At 42.4% G+C, this 18642-nt stretch overlaps 1 protein-coding gene across 7 annotated transcripts in view; it reads left to right on the top strand.

Moving 5' to 3' along the window:
- The window catches only part of ICA1 (islet cell autoantigen 1), a 98048-nt gene that overhangs the window by 49131 nt on the left and 30275 nt on the right, over positions 1 to 18642 (top strand). For all 7 annotated transcript variants that reach the window (XM_015558327.1, XM_006779252.2, XM_015558323.1 and 4 more), the window contains 2 exons: positions 13950 to 14075; positions 15061 to 15159. In XM_015558327.1, the coding sequence (XP_015413813.1) occupies positions 13950 to 14075; positions 15061 to 15159 (225 nt within the window). The remainder of the gene's footprint in view (positions 1 to 13949; positions 14076 to 15060; positions 15160 to 18642) is intronic.

The raw sequence follows: 18642 nt of genomic DNA, 5'->3' as shown, positions 1-18642 counted from the left end.
GGGGGGGGGGGTACTTGAGGAAACGGAGAATTCATTTACTTTCTGAGCTTAATGCTGTGTCTAAGCCACCCTGTTATTATCATTATTACTAATAAACACAGTGAATGTCAGACAGGCCCTTCGTGGTGGATTTTTATATGAATTTTATGCAGAAGTCAGGTGTTGCCAAGTTACTGCATAATATGACTCGATTCTGGTCCAGGAGCACAAAATTCCAGCAGGCCTCCTGAGCCTGGCCCTCCAATTAGTGGCTACTTCATTATGAATAAAGAACCCTCATTACCGTGGGCCTTCAAGTGAAATAGGATCCCGACTACCTCTTGAAATCCGCCTTTCTAAGTACAGACAGTTCCCGACTTACAAACAATCCACTTAAGAACCACCAAGGCATTCAGAGGCTGCCTAGCCTCCTGCAGCTGCCTCCCGGGCCCCTTGCCCAGCCCCCACCCCGCACTCCTGGTCTGCTCCTGGGAGTTCTGCCCTCCCTCCTGCAGAGCCAGCTGCCCACCTGCCCCCCAGACTGCGGGCTCAGAGCTAGGGGTTCATGAGGCCTCAGAGCTACCGCTGGGTTTATAGTTGAGCTCAGCTATGGGGTAAATAGGCTTTTGTGGCCTGGCCTGGGAACCGAACCACCATTTAAAAAAAAAGAAGAAGAAAAAACCTGTCTCCATGGGAAAATGTGCTCTGCATTCCCAACACCAGCCAACAAACCTTAGAATGACTGCGGGGCTGACTCCATGCTCCTAGCAGGGCGAAGACGAGAAAGGATGGCCCCTGGGTTCTGGGTTCCCAGCCCTACTCTAGCGCTAACCCCCACCTCCACCCCACCCCTACCATGGGCCTTAGCAAGCCCTGTAACCTCCCTGGGTCTCACAGTATCTGTAAAACAATAGGATTGAACTAGGTGAATTATAAGCCTTCTTCTAGTATAATGAGTCCAGTTGATCAAAGCTCCACCCTCTTTTCATTCATTTATTCATTCGTTCATTCACAGGCATTTTCATCAGGGCATCTGCTTTGTGCCAGGCCTAGGCTAAGGGTTGGGGATATAGTCAAATACTGCCGATCCCAGCTCTGGGGAGGCGGGGAGAGGGGGCGGCTCAGTGTGTAGTGGGGAGATAGATATCGAAGCAAATGCTTGAAACGCAAGTACAGTGATTGCGATGAGCACTGGGTGTGGCAAAGCTCAGGGGGGTGGCATCTAAGGCAGATGAAGACTTCCCATCTCGGTTTCTGTTTGAGTTCTCTCCTCTCCCTGTTTCTCAAGGCTGGTTCCCTGGGAAGCGTGGCCTCTGCGTCTGCCGTCTAAGAGTTCCGCCCAGTCCCGTGGCCTCTCTGGGGGAGTCTTGCCCTCTTCCTTGCATCACTGAGAGATGGAATGCAGGGGATGTTCCTGCCAAAACCATAGTCTGATTCCCTTGAGTGCTGCCCTGAATGCTGCCTTCTTCCATGCCCTGGGAAGCCACAGCCTAGATATCTCTTTCTCTCTCTCGCTCTCTCTCTCTCTCAGCCTTCCCTGCCCTGGCACCTCTTAGATTGCCAGCAGCTGTGGTAATTCCCACATTAAAAACATCTTCTCACCCCCCAGATGGTTCTAAAGGCCCAGCCACCCCCACTCTCCTGTATTTATAATCCCTGAACATCTACCAAAAATCCCTGCCAGACTCCCATCCTTACCCCATACTCACTACTGAAAAGAATAGCAATAAAGATGATTCCAAAAGGTCCTCTCCCATTTGGAAGGTGAGGCAGTGGCTCAGGTTTGAGTCTTAAGTCTGTGGCTTGGTGTCTGACATTCATAAGTATGCCTTTGTGAAGGTTCCTGGGCAAGGAAGTGACCACGGTTGAGTGGTTTTGGGGGAAGATCACATTGGCAGCTCTGTGCAGGCTGCTCGGGCAGGGAAAGGAGGGAGCAGGGGAGAGATTTCCAGAGGAAAATGATGAGACTTAGAAACCAAATAGATGTGTCATTATATGTTAGGGAGCTGTGACTGTTTTCTATATTCTTGGATGTGAATACCAATTCCTCAAAAGTAGTATAAGAATTAAGTATTCTGTTTATTTTGCATCTCTGAAAACAGTTTTGACTAAGATAACTGGAAATAATGCCTCAAAATCTGTGTGTGTGTGTGCGCGCGCGCGCGTGTGTGTTTCATGTAAATAATAAAACACCCAGGACCGTTTTAGGCTAATAAAACTCCATCAAGTTCTGTTAGATGTCTTGAGTATAAGAACCCCCTGACAACATGGTGAATTCAGCCTCTGCAGCAAGACTCCCCCAGGAGCTGCTTGGGGCTCCGTGCTTTATAGCAGGACAATCTTGGGCAGGTCTCTTAACTTCTCTGAGCCTCAGTGTCTTCATCAGAAAAATGGGTATCATAATATTAATTGCATTAGCTTCATAAGATTCTTATGAAGATTCAGTCTGTAATATCAGTAAAGTGCTTAAAACAGAGTCTGGGCCATATAAAGACAACACAAACATTCGTTGTTGCCCAGTTGTAGGTGCTCATTAAATAAAAGAGATGCAAATAGAATAGCCTGTACATTATATCAAGATATTGAATGGCTTGTCTTCTCTATCTGGAGAGATCCTTACTGAAATAAGAATTCAGTTCTAACTAGTTGTCACGTTTCCCCATACCAGTGGCACATGTTGTATATAACAGAGCCCATCAAACTGAACACCTAGGTCTGGAAGCGCACTCATGATACTCACACCCTGAGCCACTTCTCTTGACCTCCTTTTGTTTGTTATGTAGGCTTGAAATATTCGCTTCGGGTTCAACTTCTCCCTGTTTTTGTCTGACATATTTCATTGGTTTCGGGAAATATCTCTCGCACCCATACTCTCCTTTCCATCCTTGTAGCAGCCGACACTACACTGTAGGTGCTGCCATAGTCATCTTCCCAAGTACCTGCACACCGTGGTCATATCCCTGTTCAGGATCTGTAGCAGCTCCTCGTGACTTAGAACACAGAGCCCGCCACCTGTCCTTGGAGACCCTTCAGGGCACACATCCCGCCCACTCTCCATCCCTCTTCCCAGTACTCATTCCCCACAGCCTGTTCTCCAGGGGGACCATGCGTGGTCTCCTCTAAATCTGTTGTACTGACTTAATTACTAGTATTTAAAATAAATATATATATATATTTCAGAGAGGAAGAGAGAGGGAGAGAGAGAAAGAAACATCAATGATGAGAATCATTGATTGGCTGCCTCCTGCACGCCCCCCACCAGGGTCAAACCCACAACCTGGGCATGTGCCCTGACCAGAATCGAATTGTGACCACCTGGTCCATAGGTCCATGCTCAACTACTGAGCCACGCAGGCCCGGGCTCTGACTTAACTATTAATACTGCCCTTTTCACTTGCAAAGGGCCCCTGTTGAGACAATAAAGTATATGCTCACCCCTCTGTTATCCCATGATTCCCGCCCTCCTCCCTATGTTCCTTTCATCTGGAATGTGCCTTCCTTGGTCTGTGGTGCTCCAGAAGCTTCCTGTTTCTTTCAAAACCAATTCATATGTTGCTTCCTCCACGCTTTCAGCCTCTCAGGACACTTTATACACCGCTCTTTGCCATCTAACACTTTCTACTCTGTATCATGATTATTCACCTGCTAATGTAGCTCATCTTCCAGACTAAGGTCCTTGAAGAAAGAAGCCATGTCTGATTAACACAGTGTTTCCTACAGCATCACCTAACATAGGGCCCCCCGTGCCTGGGAATCACAGCTGTCCATTACCGAGTGCGTACTGTGCACCCAGCATTGGGTGCATGACGTATCTATACACTATAGACCTCATCTGTATATATTTCCTCCTTTAATCCTAACAACAGTCCTGCAAGGTACAGTGTCTCTGTTTACTAACTTGGAAATTAAGACTTAGATTAAAGCACTCATTCCAGGTCACGGAGACAATAAATCTAAGTGCAAATATTTGATCCCACATTACTCTGACTCAAAGAGCATGTCCTTAACCTTTCCACTCCAGGAGGCTGATCTCAAACTTAGCATGTGATATAATCACTTGGAGGGCTTGTGGAAACATATTGTTGAGCCCTATCCTACTTTCTGATTCAGATCTGGGGTGTGGGGCCCAGGAATTACATTTCTAAGAAGCTCCCAGGTGATGCTGACGGGAAGCACATTTTGAGAACCACTGCATAAGCATCATTACTGATCAGTGAATAAATGGATGGATGACGGATCATTGGATTTAGAATTCCATAACTCTACCCTGCATGTTATGCATTAGGCACATTCATATATTCAGTTATCATTCTTAAAAGATCAGGGTAAAAATTGAGTTTTATTCTAAATATCAGTTGCCACTGTCTCATAGTATTGCTTAAGTTTGGATTTGTGCTGACTTTTACTATTTTCTTAACCAAAGAAAAAAATACTTTATCTTTTTCCTTTTCACTTTCTTTCATATCTTAAAAACGTTTAGTTCAAAAATAATGTTAAAGATAGTTTATAGCTATCTCACCTCTCCGAGGGGACACTCCCGGGTATATATTTAACACCCAATAGGTATTTAATCCTCAGGAGGCTGTTAGGTTTTATTTCAAGGTATGACTTTCCCTCCAAACCTAAATGTATTCTCACGGGATTATTTGTGAGCAACCCAAGAAGAGAGAAAGCTGTCTTGTGATTTTCATATTGTGATACATTCCCTAAGGAGCATGATTAAAGCAAATTTCCTTTTTTTTTCTGCTCTATTTCCCCTCTTAACAAAACAAGCCATGATATGAATTCAGCTATTATTGCAGAGTAAAGAGCGGAACCCCTTCGCTGTTGAGCACGTTTCACCTAATAGAAAACAAGTACAGCTGCGGCCAAGGGCAGCGCGCCCGCCCTTCCTGCTCTCCTCTCGGAGCCTGGAGATGGCCTTGATGCATGGCCACAGTGTAGAGCCCCACATTATTCTATAGAAACAGGGTGAGCTGAGTGTTACCCATAGGACAGCAAGCACGGCAGGGCGTTTCTAAGCACTTGCGTCCAGCACGGCTGGCCACACGTTTACCAGTTCAGGAGGCACAGTGATCCGGATCTTGCTGTGGACGTTGAAAGCCCATTGATGTAGAAGATGCTGGCAGATTAACTCGCTGTTTTTATTTCATCAGTAAGATAAACATCTTAAGGGAATCTAAGAAGTAATTTTCTGTGTTAGTGATAATACACAGAAAAATAAATGTCTGTAAATCCTATCCTGTTTTGGTTCATTCTTAGGGTGTTTTTCAAGTACTGTGTTATTTTCTATTATTTTTGCCCGTATCTCATCTTCCTGGCAATTTGAAATTTCTCTGAGAGTGGGGACCATGCCTTATTCATCAGTTAAATGTTTCTATCTCATGTGACCCTCACCCCCCACCCTACCGAGGCATAATTGACCTGCATTGGGCTAAATACAGGACCTTCATGTAAGTCCCAATGAGAGCATTAGGTAATTTAACATTCAGCTCATCTTCTAGGTAGTTTTAAGTATATTTATATTTGGTTTGCATTTGGGTTGTGTTCTTTTTACCTCTAAGGTAATGGGAATGCTAGTAATGCCTTACATTTATTTTTTTAATGTTTTTTATTGAATTTATTGGGGTTACATTTCTTAACTAAGGACTGAAAATCAAATTTAACCAAATAGCTAAAATTAAACGGACTGACAATCACAAATGTTAGTGAGAATATGGAGCAACTGAAATTACATTGCTGGTAGGAGCGTAAACTGATGGAACTACTTTAGAAAACTGGCATTATCTACTAAAAATAATGTACTTCTGGGCCTATACCCAAGGGTAATGAGTGTTCATATAAAACTCATGTATAAGAATGTTCATAGCAGTGTTATTCAGAAGAGACACAAAGTGAAACCAAACCAAATACCCATCAACAGTTGTATTGATAAATTAATTGTGTTATAGTTCATTTAATATGATGCTATACAGCAATGAAAAAGAATTCCCTATTACTACATTGCAATAATATGGCTGAATCTCAAGAGCATGGTGTTGAAAGAAATCAGTCATCACAGAGTATATAGCATATGATTTCCTTTACATGAGATTCATAATCAGCCAACTGTAATCTATGGGGATTGAGGTCAGAATACTGAGTATTGGTTCTGTTTTTGAGGAGATACTTGTATGACCGGGAGTGGAACACAAAAGAGTCTGTTGGAGTACTGAAAATGTTCTACATATTGATTTGGGTGATTATTGTACATATTTTACACATACATATTTTAATGTTATGGAGCTAATTTTAATGTACTTTATTGTAAGTTATTACCTCGTTAAACAGTTTTTTAAAATAACTGAAACTAAGTAGTTTAAGGAGAGAAAGAGGGGAATAGAGGCACAGAGCATATATGAAAGAAAGCACAGACTAAAATGATTCTTAGTGACAATTATTTAGAAGCACTTTAAAAAGAAAAGGACCATTGTAATAAGAGGTGCTTTTTCTGTTTATGTACATATCCAACTTTCTACTTTCTTCACCATTTCAAGCATATATTTTCAGCCCTAAATATCAAGAAGTTTCTTCTATGTAAAAATATAAAAAATAACTTTCTCCTTTTTCAAGGAAAGTATTATTCACATTTGGAAGCTAGTTTGGGGAACTTGGTCTGAGAGCACTAGAAGTTCCCCAGAGTCAGCTAGGACTTCTAATTCTAAGGATCAAATGCCAAAGAATTTTCCAGCAGTTTCACTGTTTTCACCCCAACATGCCTTGCTTCTGTACAACATTTCTTTAAAAATTCAGTAGCATTAAAGTGAATTTCTGAACATGTTAGTAATCATTAGATATTATTGATGCCATTCTTGTTAATGATCAAAGTAGTAATGGAAGTAGATGTTTGGATAGCTGAACAGTTGTCTACGGCACTGTTAGACTTGAACCTTCTTCCAACATTATATCGAGTATCTTGTCATTTAACTAGCCTCTTCTTTAAGCCATCCCTATATTAGGGAGAATGGTCTAAGTTAGGCTGTGGTACAGAGAGACACTCAAAATTCCATCATTCCATGGCTTAAACTAATAGAAGTTTTGCTTTATTTTGTTTCTTCTCATGAAATAGTCCTGGGCAGATGTTCAGGTTGGTGGAATGGCTCTCCTCCAAGATGTCATTCAGAGACCCGGGCTGACAGCATCTTTGCAATCCTTAACTCTGCCTCCCGGTGTTCCGAGCTGTGGACATCCCAGTCGTCCCCAAAGGAAACAGGGCTTGCCGAAGCCTGTGTGAAAGGCTTTATGGGCCAAGCCTGCAAATGCTGCGTGTTACTTGTGCTCACGTTCCACTGGAGAGAACTTTGTCCAGTAGCCACACCTATTTTCAGGGGAGTCTGAAAAATACAGAAAGGCCAATGAATCTTAATGGACAGCGAGCAGCCTCAGCCACAAGAACACTTGCTCATCATACCAAAAATCTGAAATGTTCTGAGGCCTCTAATGACAAAGGGAATCATCACCGGCACCAGACTTGAATAGATTGGGTGTGTGCAGAGAACACATATGCACATTTTCCAGATCAGCCTATTAGAGCAAATTGGAATGAAGTGATTTTCAGCAGGCAAGAGCAAAGCAATGCTATAGAAATATATGGAATCTCAACACAGACCATGTTTGAAAGACTCAGACTAATGGGAAATTGAAGGAGCTGGGCCGGCTTCCTTGGCATACAGTTGGCATACAATTACTGTGGCAGTGTCTTCTAAAAAGAAGAAGAGACCACCCCAAGGAACAGAATGTCAGTCACCAGACTAAAAGTGGGGGCTACAGACCCGACACTTGTGATGCTGTCTGTTACTATGTGCCAGGTTAAAAGCTTTTTATTTGGCTAGCATTTTTAGCTCCCACTATCAGTTTGGGTGTGGGGTTATGTTTTAGACAAGAGGAGATTTGTTACCTAAATCTGCCTGGAGAATGCAGAAGTCAATTAAAGTAAGTGAACATGCAATGTGATAAGTGTCACATGAGATAATAAGGGCATATGATAAAGTGCTATAGGCGCCCAAAGGAGGAACATCTGAAAGTCAGATTTGAGGATTGAAACGTGCTTTATTTATTTATTGGGGGGCGGAGGGGGCGGAGACAGAGAGAGAGAGAGAGAGAGAGAGAGAGAGAGAGAAGAGAGGAAAGAGAGAGAGGAGAGAGAAAATGAATAATCAATTTTACTGTTCCACTTATTTATGCATTCATTGGTTGTTTCTTATATGTGCCCTTACTGGGGAATGAACCCACAACCTTGGCATATCAGGAGGATGCTCTAACCAACTGAGCTACCAGCAGGACTGAAATGTGCTTCCTAGAAGAGCAGGCACAAGGTGAATTTTGAAGGGCCAACAAAGGAGAATAAGGACATCAATGGGAACAACATGTGAAAAGGAAAAGGATAAAACTCCTTGATGAGTCGGGAGATTGCACTGAGAGAAAAGAGTGAGTTGGAAGATTTGCTGGAGAGAAGAATGAGAGAGAGAAAGAAGCCAAGGATGAAAGTAGAGAAGCGGGCCAGGGCCAGATCCCGAAGGGTGTGTGCACAGATTACAGACTCCGGATTTACTCTGGATGTTCTGGGCAACTGGTGAAGGTGTTGTTCTGGCATCAGTCTTTTCAGATACTTCCTAACTCCCAGCTCCGCCACGCTGTACAACTCCAGGTCAGCAACATGGATCCGTACAGGGAAAGGCCTGATCTTTTCCCCCACTCAGTCTATTCAGGACCCACTGCAGAATAAATCAACACAACTCCACAAACAGGATAATTTTCAGCAAATCAGTTCACCTGTTAACTTATGAGTTGGTTTGTGCATGTGAGTTAGACTACTTACACTGAATGGCCATTGATAAGCATAATAAAAATATACTGTAATATAAAGCCTACACAGGCATAGATTAGGCAGCCAAGAGACATAAGCAAATTCACCAGCCTTGCACGTGTCCCATAGATATGAATAAATGATCAAAAAGAGTAATAACAAAAGGAATGACACCTTTTTAAAACCACAATAAAATAGAAGAAATACCAATGGGATAAAATGATAGTATTGTCATCTTGGACACTTTCCTGAAATGTGTGCTTCTCAGATTAGAGAGAAATTGATAAAGCTGGGTGTCCTGGGCTTGGTCTTGTGACCCTAGTTAATATTTCCACTAATGACCTAAAGAGGAAGTGAACCCAGTCGGTTAAATTTTCTGACAGAATTGCCTTACGTTAACAGAAAAAAATAATTTACCAGCTGAGCAAACATTAAGAATGCTGGGGAAGTGCGGTAGCTAGCTAACTTAATCTGAAGTGTACCTGCGTATTATAAAGTACATGGTTATGAATAATTTTAACAGTACTTATTTCAACTTGCCAAGGGCTTGAAAACAGAAGACCTTGAACTCGGATTTTACATGAATGGATGCATTATTGCCTAGTGAGTCGTATATTGTATTTTAAAACAAGAAGCCAGAATCACAAATTTAACATATTAGAAATATTTTTACGTCATGAAGAAGAGTAGTAGGCAACCCCTGACACGCCCCCATTTGGGGTAGTACACAGTCAATCTTACCAGTTTGACATTTGCTACAACTGGGAAAGCAGAACGAGTCAGTGAAATGTGGGTGGACTTTCACATCCTGCCCCTCCCCTGCCAGTCAAGTTAGCTTGGGCAAGTTACCTAATGGTTCTGAAGCCCGGTTTCCTTCTCTGTGAAACAGAAACAAAAGTGTGGTGTGGGAGTGTTGTGAGCATCAAATGAGGGTCTGTGCATATACGTGGCACACCTACTCGGTCAGTGGTGGTGGTGTTGGTGAGGAAGAGGGAGACAGTGTCTGGGAAGGTCTGACGGCCGTTGGGCACACAGCACGCTGTGCTCTGTCCAAGAGCAGAGTTACGGCCTCGGTGGTCCCTCTTCTGGTACCCTCTCCTTCTTCATTCAGTGTTTTGCATACCCGCTACCTGGAGGCAGGCAGCCTTGGCCTTGGTGAAATTGAATAGTGAGCGTTCACCCTCATGCAGCTTATAGTCGAGGGCAGCTGGGCAGACATGGGAGCTGGTAGCACTGAGGATAGTTTGTGTCAGAAGGGTGATGGCCACGTGCATGGACTGCAGAGAGGAAGAGATGCTAACCCAGCTGAGGAGCATGACAGAAAAAGGTTCGCGGAAGAGAAAACCTTTGAGTGGAAACTTTAAAGGTGAGTAAGAGTTACCACGTAGACAACAAAGGGAGGTCTTTCCAGGCAGAGGAAATGTGCAACAATGCAGAGGTGGGTTTGCTATGGTTTGGCTGGAGAATGGCAGCTCAGTGTGCCCAGAGCGTATGGTGCCCGCGGAGGGATGTGGGAGAGGAGGCGGATGGGCCACAGGCAGGCAGGGTTTTGGTGGGGAATGTATATTTTAGACAAGAGGAGACAACAACCAACCTGGGCCAGATCCTGACCTTTCTACTTAACTGCTATCTGGTTTTAGGCAAATCATTTTGTACCTGAGTTTTCTCCTCTATAAAAATGAAGCAGTGGTGAAACATTGCTCGCTTTAAATGTTTACTCTTTTTCCTCTCCTCACCCAACTTGGAACACGTGATTAAGTGAAATAAAGCAGAGTGAAAACTCTCTTCTCTGGAAACTCAAAAGAGAGTGGTCCGCGGTGTGGGCCCCACTTCTCCTGACTCATTTCTGAGAGAATTATTTGACTAAGGTATCCATCCACTACAGTGTTTTATACATTCCTAGAAAATCACCCTGAGGCATTGGTGTGCTCCACTGTCCTAGGTGACTTTTGCACTCACGGCCAGAAAACATGTTCCAGACCTGAGTTCTGAGGAGCAGAGTAGGGAGGAAACCTGGATTGTTTTCATTGTCTAAAAGTGAGCATCTGAATAAAGGTTGCATGGCATGTTTGTATAAATGGGTTGAGATTATATCCCCACACCACAGTGAGTGATCATTTCTAACTGAAAATAAGATCCTCTGCCTTCCAGGCTTAAAGGCTTCCAGTGTTTTTCCACTGCTTCTAAAATAAAACCTAAAATCCTGAGCATGTCTACAAGACCCTGTTCCAGAATGTGCCCCAACCCACCTCTCTTGTCTCATCTCATACCACCCTTCTGCTTTCTCTCAGCAATCCAACTACACTGGCCTTCTGTGACCTGCCGTCTTGCCCTCCACCCCAGGGCCTTTGCACATGCTTCTCTCTCTCTGCTAAAGTACTCTCTCTCTCCTTGCTCAGTTAATCATGCTCAGTCCTTCAGAAGGGAGCTTATGCACTGCTTCTTTGGAGAATGTCTTCTCAGTCAGATTCCTTGGTAAATCATTCTTGCGTGGGACTGTGTGGCTTTCCTTCTGAGCACCTCACTCAGTTTGTTGTTATGCCCTCACCGGTGTGAAAATGCCCACTGAACTTTCAGTTCTGTGAGGACAGAGACCACCTCCATTTTACTCATTGCTACCCGCATGTAGAGAATCAGTATTTGAATGAATGGTTTGAGGGAGGAAGACAGAGCCTTTTCCTGGAAGAAAATGTAATAAACGTAAGATTGCAGTTTTTCTTTATTTCATTTATCAAGGAAAGAAAACACAAAAAATACAAAACTGCTCTCAAATTATTTGGTTGTCGAGTAATATGAAGAAGACTTTTCTCACTGGCCAGGGAAGCCAGATTGAACCAAGAGGATGAATTGCTTTGGCTTCACCATAGTTCAAGCTGCGGCTACGAGGTAGAATTTCAGGTTAGGAGGAATAAGTACAGAGGAGGGCCCTGTCGTTTTGAGACATTGCTCCTTTATCTGGTGAATTGCATTTCTGCAGCCTGGGGAAAGCAGGGTCGTAAAGAGGGCCTAATATGCGCGATCATTTCCTGGAACTTGGAGAATCAGAGGAGGAAGGTGGAGCAACAGAAATAAAATTAAGAAATAAACAAAGGGGACATTTATTTGACTGAAGACATTTTAAAGGACCTTGAAAAACAGAGGAGCTCCACAAGATGTTTATGTAATCGAATGTAATTTATCTGGGATTGAAAGGAATAATAAGCAAAACAGTTTTCACTTAAGTGCATGTGGAGGCATATGAAATTAGAGTCGCAAAGGTGGCCTGGGCCTGCCTGTGTCCTTGGTGCTCTGTCCTCGGGCTGCAGACAGGAAACGTGTTTCAGAGAGCAGGCATGGAGCACAAAATTATAAATGAACTTGACCATAATCAAAATGCCCCACAGTGCAACATCCTCTTTGTTTGGCAGGGAAAGGGCTCACCATTTGGGAACTCAGCAGTGCATTAAGTATTTTAATAATCATTGTTGACACACAAAGCATATGGCCTTTCAGAATTCACTGGGTCAAGTGTTGAAGTCTTCTTCTAGGTTTCTAACATTACTTTACAGAAATTCAAACACCACTCAATTAGGGCACATTTCAAAGCATTGTAATTCCTGAGCTTTGTGTCAGAAGCAAGTGAAAGGTTTCCTCCTAGGATAAAAGAATATTTCTGAGTAACCAATTCTGCAAATGTAAAGGAAAAAATGTAATTCACATCCCACAAAAATATTAATTTACCTTTGAAATGGCCTGGAAAATGTCTTCCTTCAGTCACCTAATATGTACTCAGCACCTACTTTGTACCAGGTGGCCAGATGTTGATCATATAATGGTGATGGAGGTAGACATTGTCCTTGCCCCCAGGATCTGTCCTGTGAGAAAGAGCTATTATTACGCCCAGCTTTCAGTTTCCTACCTGGTAACTGCCTCTGCATGAATTAGCTGAGATAAATTAATATCTGGCTGTCTTTCCCTGGTTAAAATATGCAGTGATGCCTCAGATTGGAGGAAAGGGGGATTTTGATGTCATCATTCTTAATGTAGCTGCATTACATTTTAAAACCATCAATTTTGTCATCAAATAACATATGGAACTAGAGGCCCAATGCAGGAAATTCTTGCAAGGGGCTTGGCCCTCGCAGCCCCAGCTTCGTCCAGAAGGTCGTCCCGAAGGTCGTCCGGAAGGTCGTTCTGCTGTTCCCCCGTTCAGTCGATTAGCATATTATGCTTTTATTATTATAGCTAACATGTAGAATAGATATTTCTGAATCTTTTCCTGACCTTCACTCTGTCCCTGGATTACTAGATGGCTCAGGGATGGATGGAGGATTCCTTGTGTACATACTCAATTAAAAAGATCTGCACCCTGGGCAGGTGGTTCAGTTGGTTGAAGTATCATGGAGCACACCAACATGTTGCGGGTTCCATCCCAGGTCAGGGTGCATACTAGAGGCTGCCGGTCGATGTGTCTTTCTCACATTGATGTTTCTCTCTTTCTCCTTCCCTCTTTTTCTCTCCCCCTTCCTCTCTCTCTAAATTAAATAAAACATATCTTTGGGTGATATTAAAAAATTTTTGAAAAGTTTATTAGTGGAGATTGTTTTTTAGTCTGTATCACAATTCCCCTTTGCAGCAGCCTAAATTGGATTTTGGAACAAAAAAGGACATAAGTTGGTTAAAAAAAAATAATGTCTGTTGTTAATAGGATTGTATCAATATTAATTTCTTTTTTAAAAAACAAATGTAGCATGTTATATAAGATGTTAACATTCAGGGAAGCCAGCTTCAAAGATCTTTAGGAATCCAATGGGGCAAAGGTTCCCTCCCAGGCTACCCTGGGTGTTTCTGGACTTTCCCCTACTGTGGTCAGTTTGAGAATGGCTTGAGAGGAGAGGATTTTTAATAATCGAATGAAAAATATAATTAGGATGGTGATTTTGCTATGCAATCATAATATCCAGTACTGTCGTTCTGGTCCTTTGGAGGCAAAGAATGGGTATTGTAGGATCTTCTTGCCTGCTGGAATTTTCAAAGGTGTTTTCTTATATGAAAGAGATAAGCCCACTATTTGTCTTTTCTAATGGGGAAATTTTAGCTACTTAAGAGTTTGATTAGTTCAAAGTGGTTCCTTTTACTCTCACAGGTACAAGCACAAGTACGTCTTGCCAAAAAAAGCTTTGACAAATTGAAGATGGACGTGTGTCAAAAAGTGGATCTTCTCGGAGCGAGCAGATGCAATCTCTTGTCTCATATGCTAGCAACATACCAGGTAACAAAGTGATGTCTGTTACAGTGAACCAAGAATGTTATGAGGTTTAGAAAACAGAAAGACGATATTTGAGCTACAAGTATGGTTTGGGCATTATGAAGTTCTGAATGCCTTTCTCATAATTTACTTCCTACATCTCTCCCTTCTAGTAGACTGCAGTTTAATCCAACCAAATATTGGCTATTCCCTGTACAAGCAACATAATTCCCCACTTCCCTGCCTTGGCATAGGCGGTAATTCCCACCTGAGTGTCCTGCCCCCCTCCATTGGTGCCCTTCAAGTCCCACTCTGTGTGATGTACTGGACTGTGTCATGTCCTTCAGAAAGCCTCCTGTGAACCCAGCACTGAGCCTGTACTTCTCATGGCACGGTCGCTTACCCCTCAGGCTGTCATCATTTCATGCCCTTGGTTGCCTCCCACTAACCTCGGGTTAGCGCTGTGTGCCCATCAACAGTACCATGAGCACCAACCGAGTGTGGGAGGCCACACTCTAGTGTTATTGGGAATATAAGAAATAATAAGACCAGATTCTCAGTCCCCAAAGATTTAGGAAGGAAGGGAGAGAGTAAAATCTGACTACATTTTCTATACCTCGAGGACAGCACAGGGTATGCTCAGTAAAATAAGTTCTATAAAATCTGACCGGTGTTTGAAGAGGGAGAAATGGAATCAGTTGAGGGATCAGAAAAGTATAGTTAACGGATAGTGCTGGGGTTTGGAGGGTGGATCTGGAATAAGTACAAAGAGAATGGAGAGGAGAATGTCCCGGGTGGCAGAGCACATAAGCCACCAGCGTCAGTGTGTTTAGGGGAACAGGCGGGCACTGAGTTTGGCTGAAATACAGGGTCTAAGTGGGGCCATAATGGGAAAGGGTTAGAATATGTATTGGAGGACCTTGACAGCCACAGGTGGCACATTTCTCTGGGGCCCATGACTAGAACTGGGCATTCAAAACTTTAATAGTTTTACTGTCTTTCTTTACAGACCACTCTGCTTCATTTTTGGGAGAAAACCTCTCACACTATGGCAGCCATCCACGAGAGCTTCAGAGGTTATCAGCCATATGAATTCACTACATTGAAGGTATGAAAGCTAGAGAGGCCATTAGAAACTCCTATGAAAAGTATGGTTTGTATCACAGCGTCCCCATTGCAGCAAGCCTCTTTATCCTAACAGACCCCAAAAGCAAAGTGAGAATTATGCCCCCAGCAGAGACTTTAAAAAAAAATCCTCATCCAAGGATACGTTTTTTGATTTGAGAGAGAGGAAAGGGGAGAGAGAGAGGAGAAAGAGAGAGAGAGAGAAAAAAAATGCATCAGTTACTGCCTATATGTGCCCCAACCAGGGATCAAACCTCAACCTAGGTATGTACCTTAACCAAGAATTGAACCTACAACCTTTTGGTATATGGGCTTATGCTTCAACCGACTGAGACACCCAGCCAGGGCCCCCAGTGGAGTCTTTTTACTGCATCAGTATTCAAAGCCAGAACAATCCAAATACACAGATTGAACCTTGCGGGGGTACATGTTACTAGGAGATGAATTGTGGTGAACTCCAGCCTGAGGCTGGATCCTGCTCCTTCCAAATGCTAGTTAGACATGGCTAAAGGGAAGCGTGTACAAGTCTAGTACACTGTTAGTTTTTAATTATTAAATTCAGAAATGCTCACTTGAGAAAGTATTTTTTCTCCCTTACTTCTGGCAAATAACATTTTATTCTGTGAGTACCATCCAGTGTAGAAGTGGATTTTATCATCAGACTGTAGTAATATTCTCTAATTGAAAAAGCAACATCAAACACAATGACTTCTCAACTCAAGAGGGATACGTGCACATGTCTGGTTCCCAGTTTCGCAGCTGAATGTGGCATCGTTTTGCTCTCTTAGTGGTTGCTGAGGGTGGGTGCCTGGCAAGATCAGAAAATGATTTGGGTTCCGCGCAGATTTGAAGAATGGTGAGCGAACGCTGGGCTGCCAGGTCTTATCCTTAGAAAGAAAGTACCAGGAAAGAACTAGTTCAAGTTCACCGTGACATTACCTTCTTTCCGATCTTTCAGGCAATTTGTGTCTCATCATCTTTCTTATTAACAAACATTAAAAAGCTATTTTTCCCCATTAAACACATCTTTGATTTAAGATTTTTGTAAATGTCATTGCATCTACAAAAATACTAAGGCAGAAACCCTTTAAGTCCCTGGCCTTTTAAAGGAAAGTCCCAAGAGGAACCCAAGGTCTACTCACCTTGTGATGTACCTGACCTGACACCAGACAGGACCCCTGGCCATCGGGTTGGCTCCTCACAATCCCTTTGTCAGCGGGTCGCTCGCTCACTAACAGGCTGCATGAATGGATTCAGAATGTGCCTTTTCTTCCGTCAGCTGGTTGATGAGCACTTGAGGAGAGGGACCTTTCATTTTTCACACAGCCTTCCTCAGCACATCGCAGTGTTGCCCCTGTGAGTAAGGACTGAAGCAGTTATCCCGACCAAGGCCTATTGATTAAAATCAGAAAAAGAAAAGAGAGGAGCATAGTTATAAAGAATAAAGTGACAATAAATACATACCTATCAATAACACTTTACATGGAAATGGCTTAAATCAAAAGACATGGGGTGGCTGAATGGATAGGAAACGAAGACCCTTACATATGATGTCTACAAAAGACCCACCTCAGCACAAAAGACTCACACAGACTAAAAGTAAAAGGGCAGAAGAAGATCTTTTCTGCAAATGGAAATGAATATAAAAAGTTGGGTAGCAATTTCTTTATCCGACCAAAACAGACTTTGAAACAAAGACCATAATAAGAGACAAAGAAGGACACTACATAATGACAAAGGGAGCAATCCAACAAGAGGATATAATCCTTGTAAACATTTATGCACCTAGCATAGGAGCACAAAATACATAAAGCAAATCCTGATGGACATAAAGGGAGAGGTCAACAGCAATGCAGTCATAGGAGGGGGTTTTAACACCACATTGACGTCAATGGCTAGATCTTCAGACAGAAAATCAATAAGGAGCCAGCAGCCTTAAATGACACACTAGATAAGATGGATTTAATTGAGAGCTTTAGATTGATTAAAATTAGTACAACTCATCCTATTCATATTTCTTACACAGGCCTGAGCAGAATCCTATGGATTATTCTGATAAAGCAGAGAGGGCATGAATGTGCATCAGATTTTATTTTATGCCACATACAACTTCAGAGGTTGTCTTTTGAAAGACAGTTGTACATAACACAAATCAGCCAGGTAGACGATAAAGGGATGCCTACCCCAAATACGACTTAAAAGAAGCTCAGGTGTGAGTTAATTGCATATGAAGTGCGATACGAGATTGAATTTGTGCCACAAGAATGGAAGAATCCTTCTGTGTTCCCCTGGCCTCCTGTGCAGAGGGAAATATGGCTCCTGAATTTTTGCCACGATATTTAATTCTGCTGAGAGGATCAAGCTGATTATGTTAGAGGACTTCTGGGCAGGGAATTTAGTGAAAGTTTGATGGCAGTGGTTCAGGACATAATTGCAAATATTTTGGGCAGATGACTCTCCATTGCCTTTCACATCCCCAGAGCCTTCCTTAAGTTATGGGTTAAGTACCAGTTTATGGTTTACTTGTAATACAAACTCAGTAGCAGTAATACATCTGTTAAGGTGTAATATGATTATGGTAATATCAAGAATGTTAAGTGTCCAGAAACTAACCAAATAAACTATGCTTTTATTACCTCTCTTGAATGCTATTCATGTAGACTCTCAAGCTAATGGCTAATTATTTTTATATGGATTCAAACCTGTATAATAGAATCCTGTTATTCCACAGCCCATCGTTGCATAACAGAGGTCCGTGCTTTTCCTATTGTGTGCCATGAAATGTGAAAATGAAAACCATCAGTACCTTCTGTATCGCCACCAAGCCTGAGGACATTACCTGACTTACCAACTCCCTTGCACTAACATATTTTTTAAACACAGGCCTTATAGTTAGATTTTGATTTGATCAAGTCACCTTTTAATGTATGTAATTTTCTTCTGAAGGGCACTGTATTTCCATAATGGATACTTTGACATTTAAATAGATATTTTCATGATTTATTTGTTCTCTGGATTTACCTAAGTGAATAGTCCCTTACATGCCTTTTGGGTCTCTGGCTAGAAAGAAAACATTGTCTTTGGAGAGGTTTGCCAGGCTCGGTTAATGAAAAGCGACCCATTTGTTTTCTTTGCTGCGGGGTGTATTCGAAGTGTGTTGATAATTGTGCCACCGCAGCTGTATTTCCTGACTGTTAGTTTTATGCTTGATGAAGGATGATAATTAATGTGTTAAATACTCAGTGCATCCTGTTTGGAGGGAAGAGTCTTTTGCTGCACAATTGCAGGGATGTAACTCATGCCCCAGAAGTTCGTTTTATTGCTAATGAGCCTTTATCTAGAAAATAGGTATAGTTCTTTTTCAAAATCATTTTATTATACAAGTGAATTGAAAAATGTCACTGTTTTGACATTTTATAAATATTTTGTGGTAATGGTGTGTGTGTGTGTGTGTGTGTGTGTGTGT

This window comes from Myotis davidii, unplaced genomic scaffold (assembly GCF_000327345.1).
Source record: "Myotis davidii unplaced genomic scaffold, ASM32734v1 scaffold187, whole genome shotgun sequence".
NCBI lineage: Eukaryota > Metazoa > Chordata > Mammalia > Chiroptera > Vespertilionidae > Myotis > Myotis davidii.
Note: the sequence above shows the minus strand (reverse complement) of the source record. Positions and strands in the feature narration are given on the sequence as shown.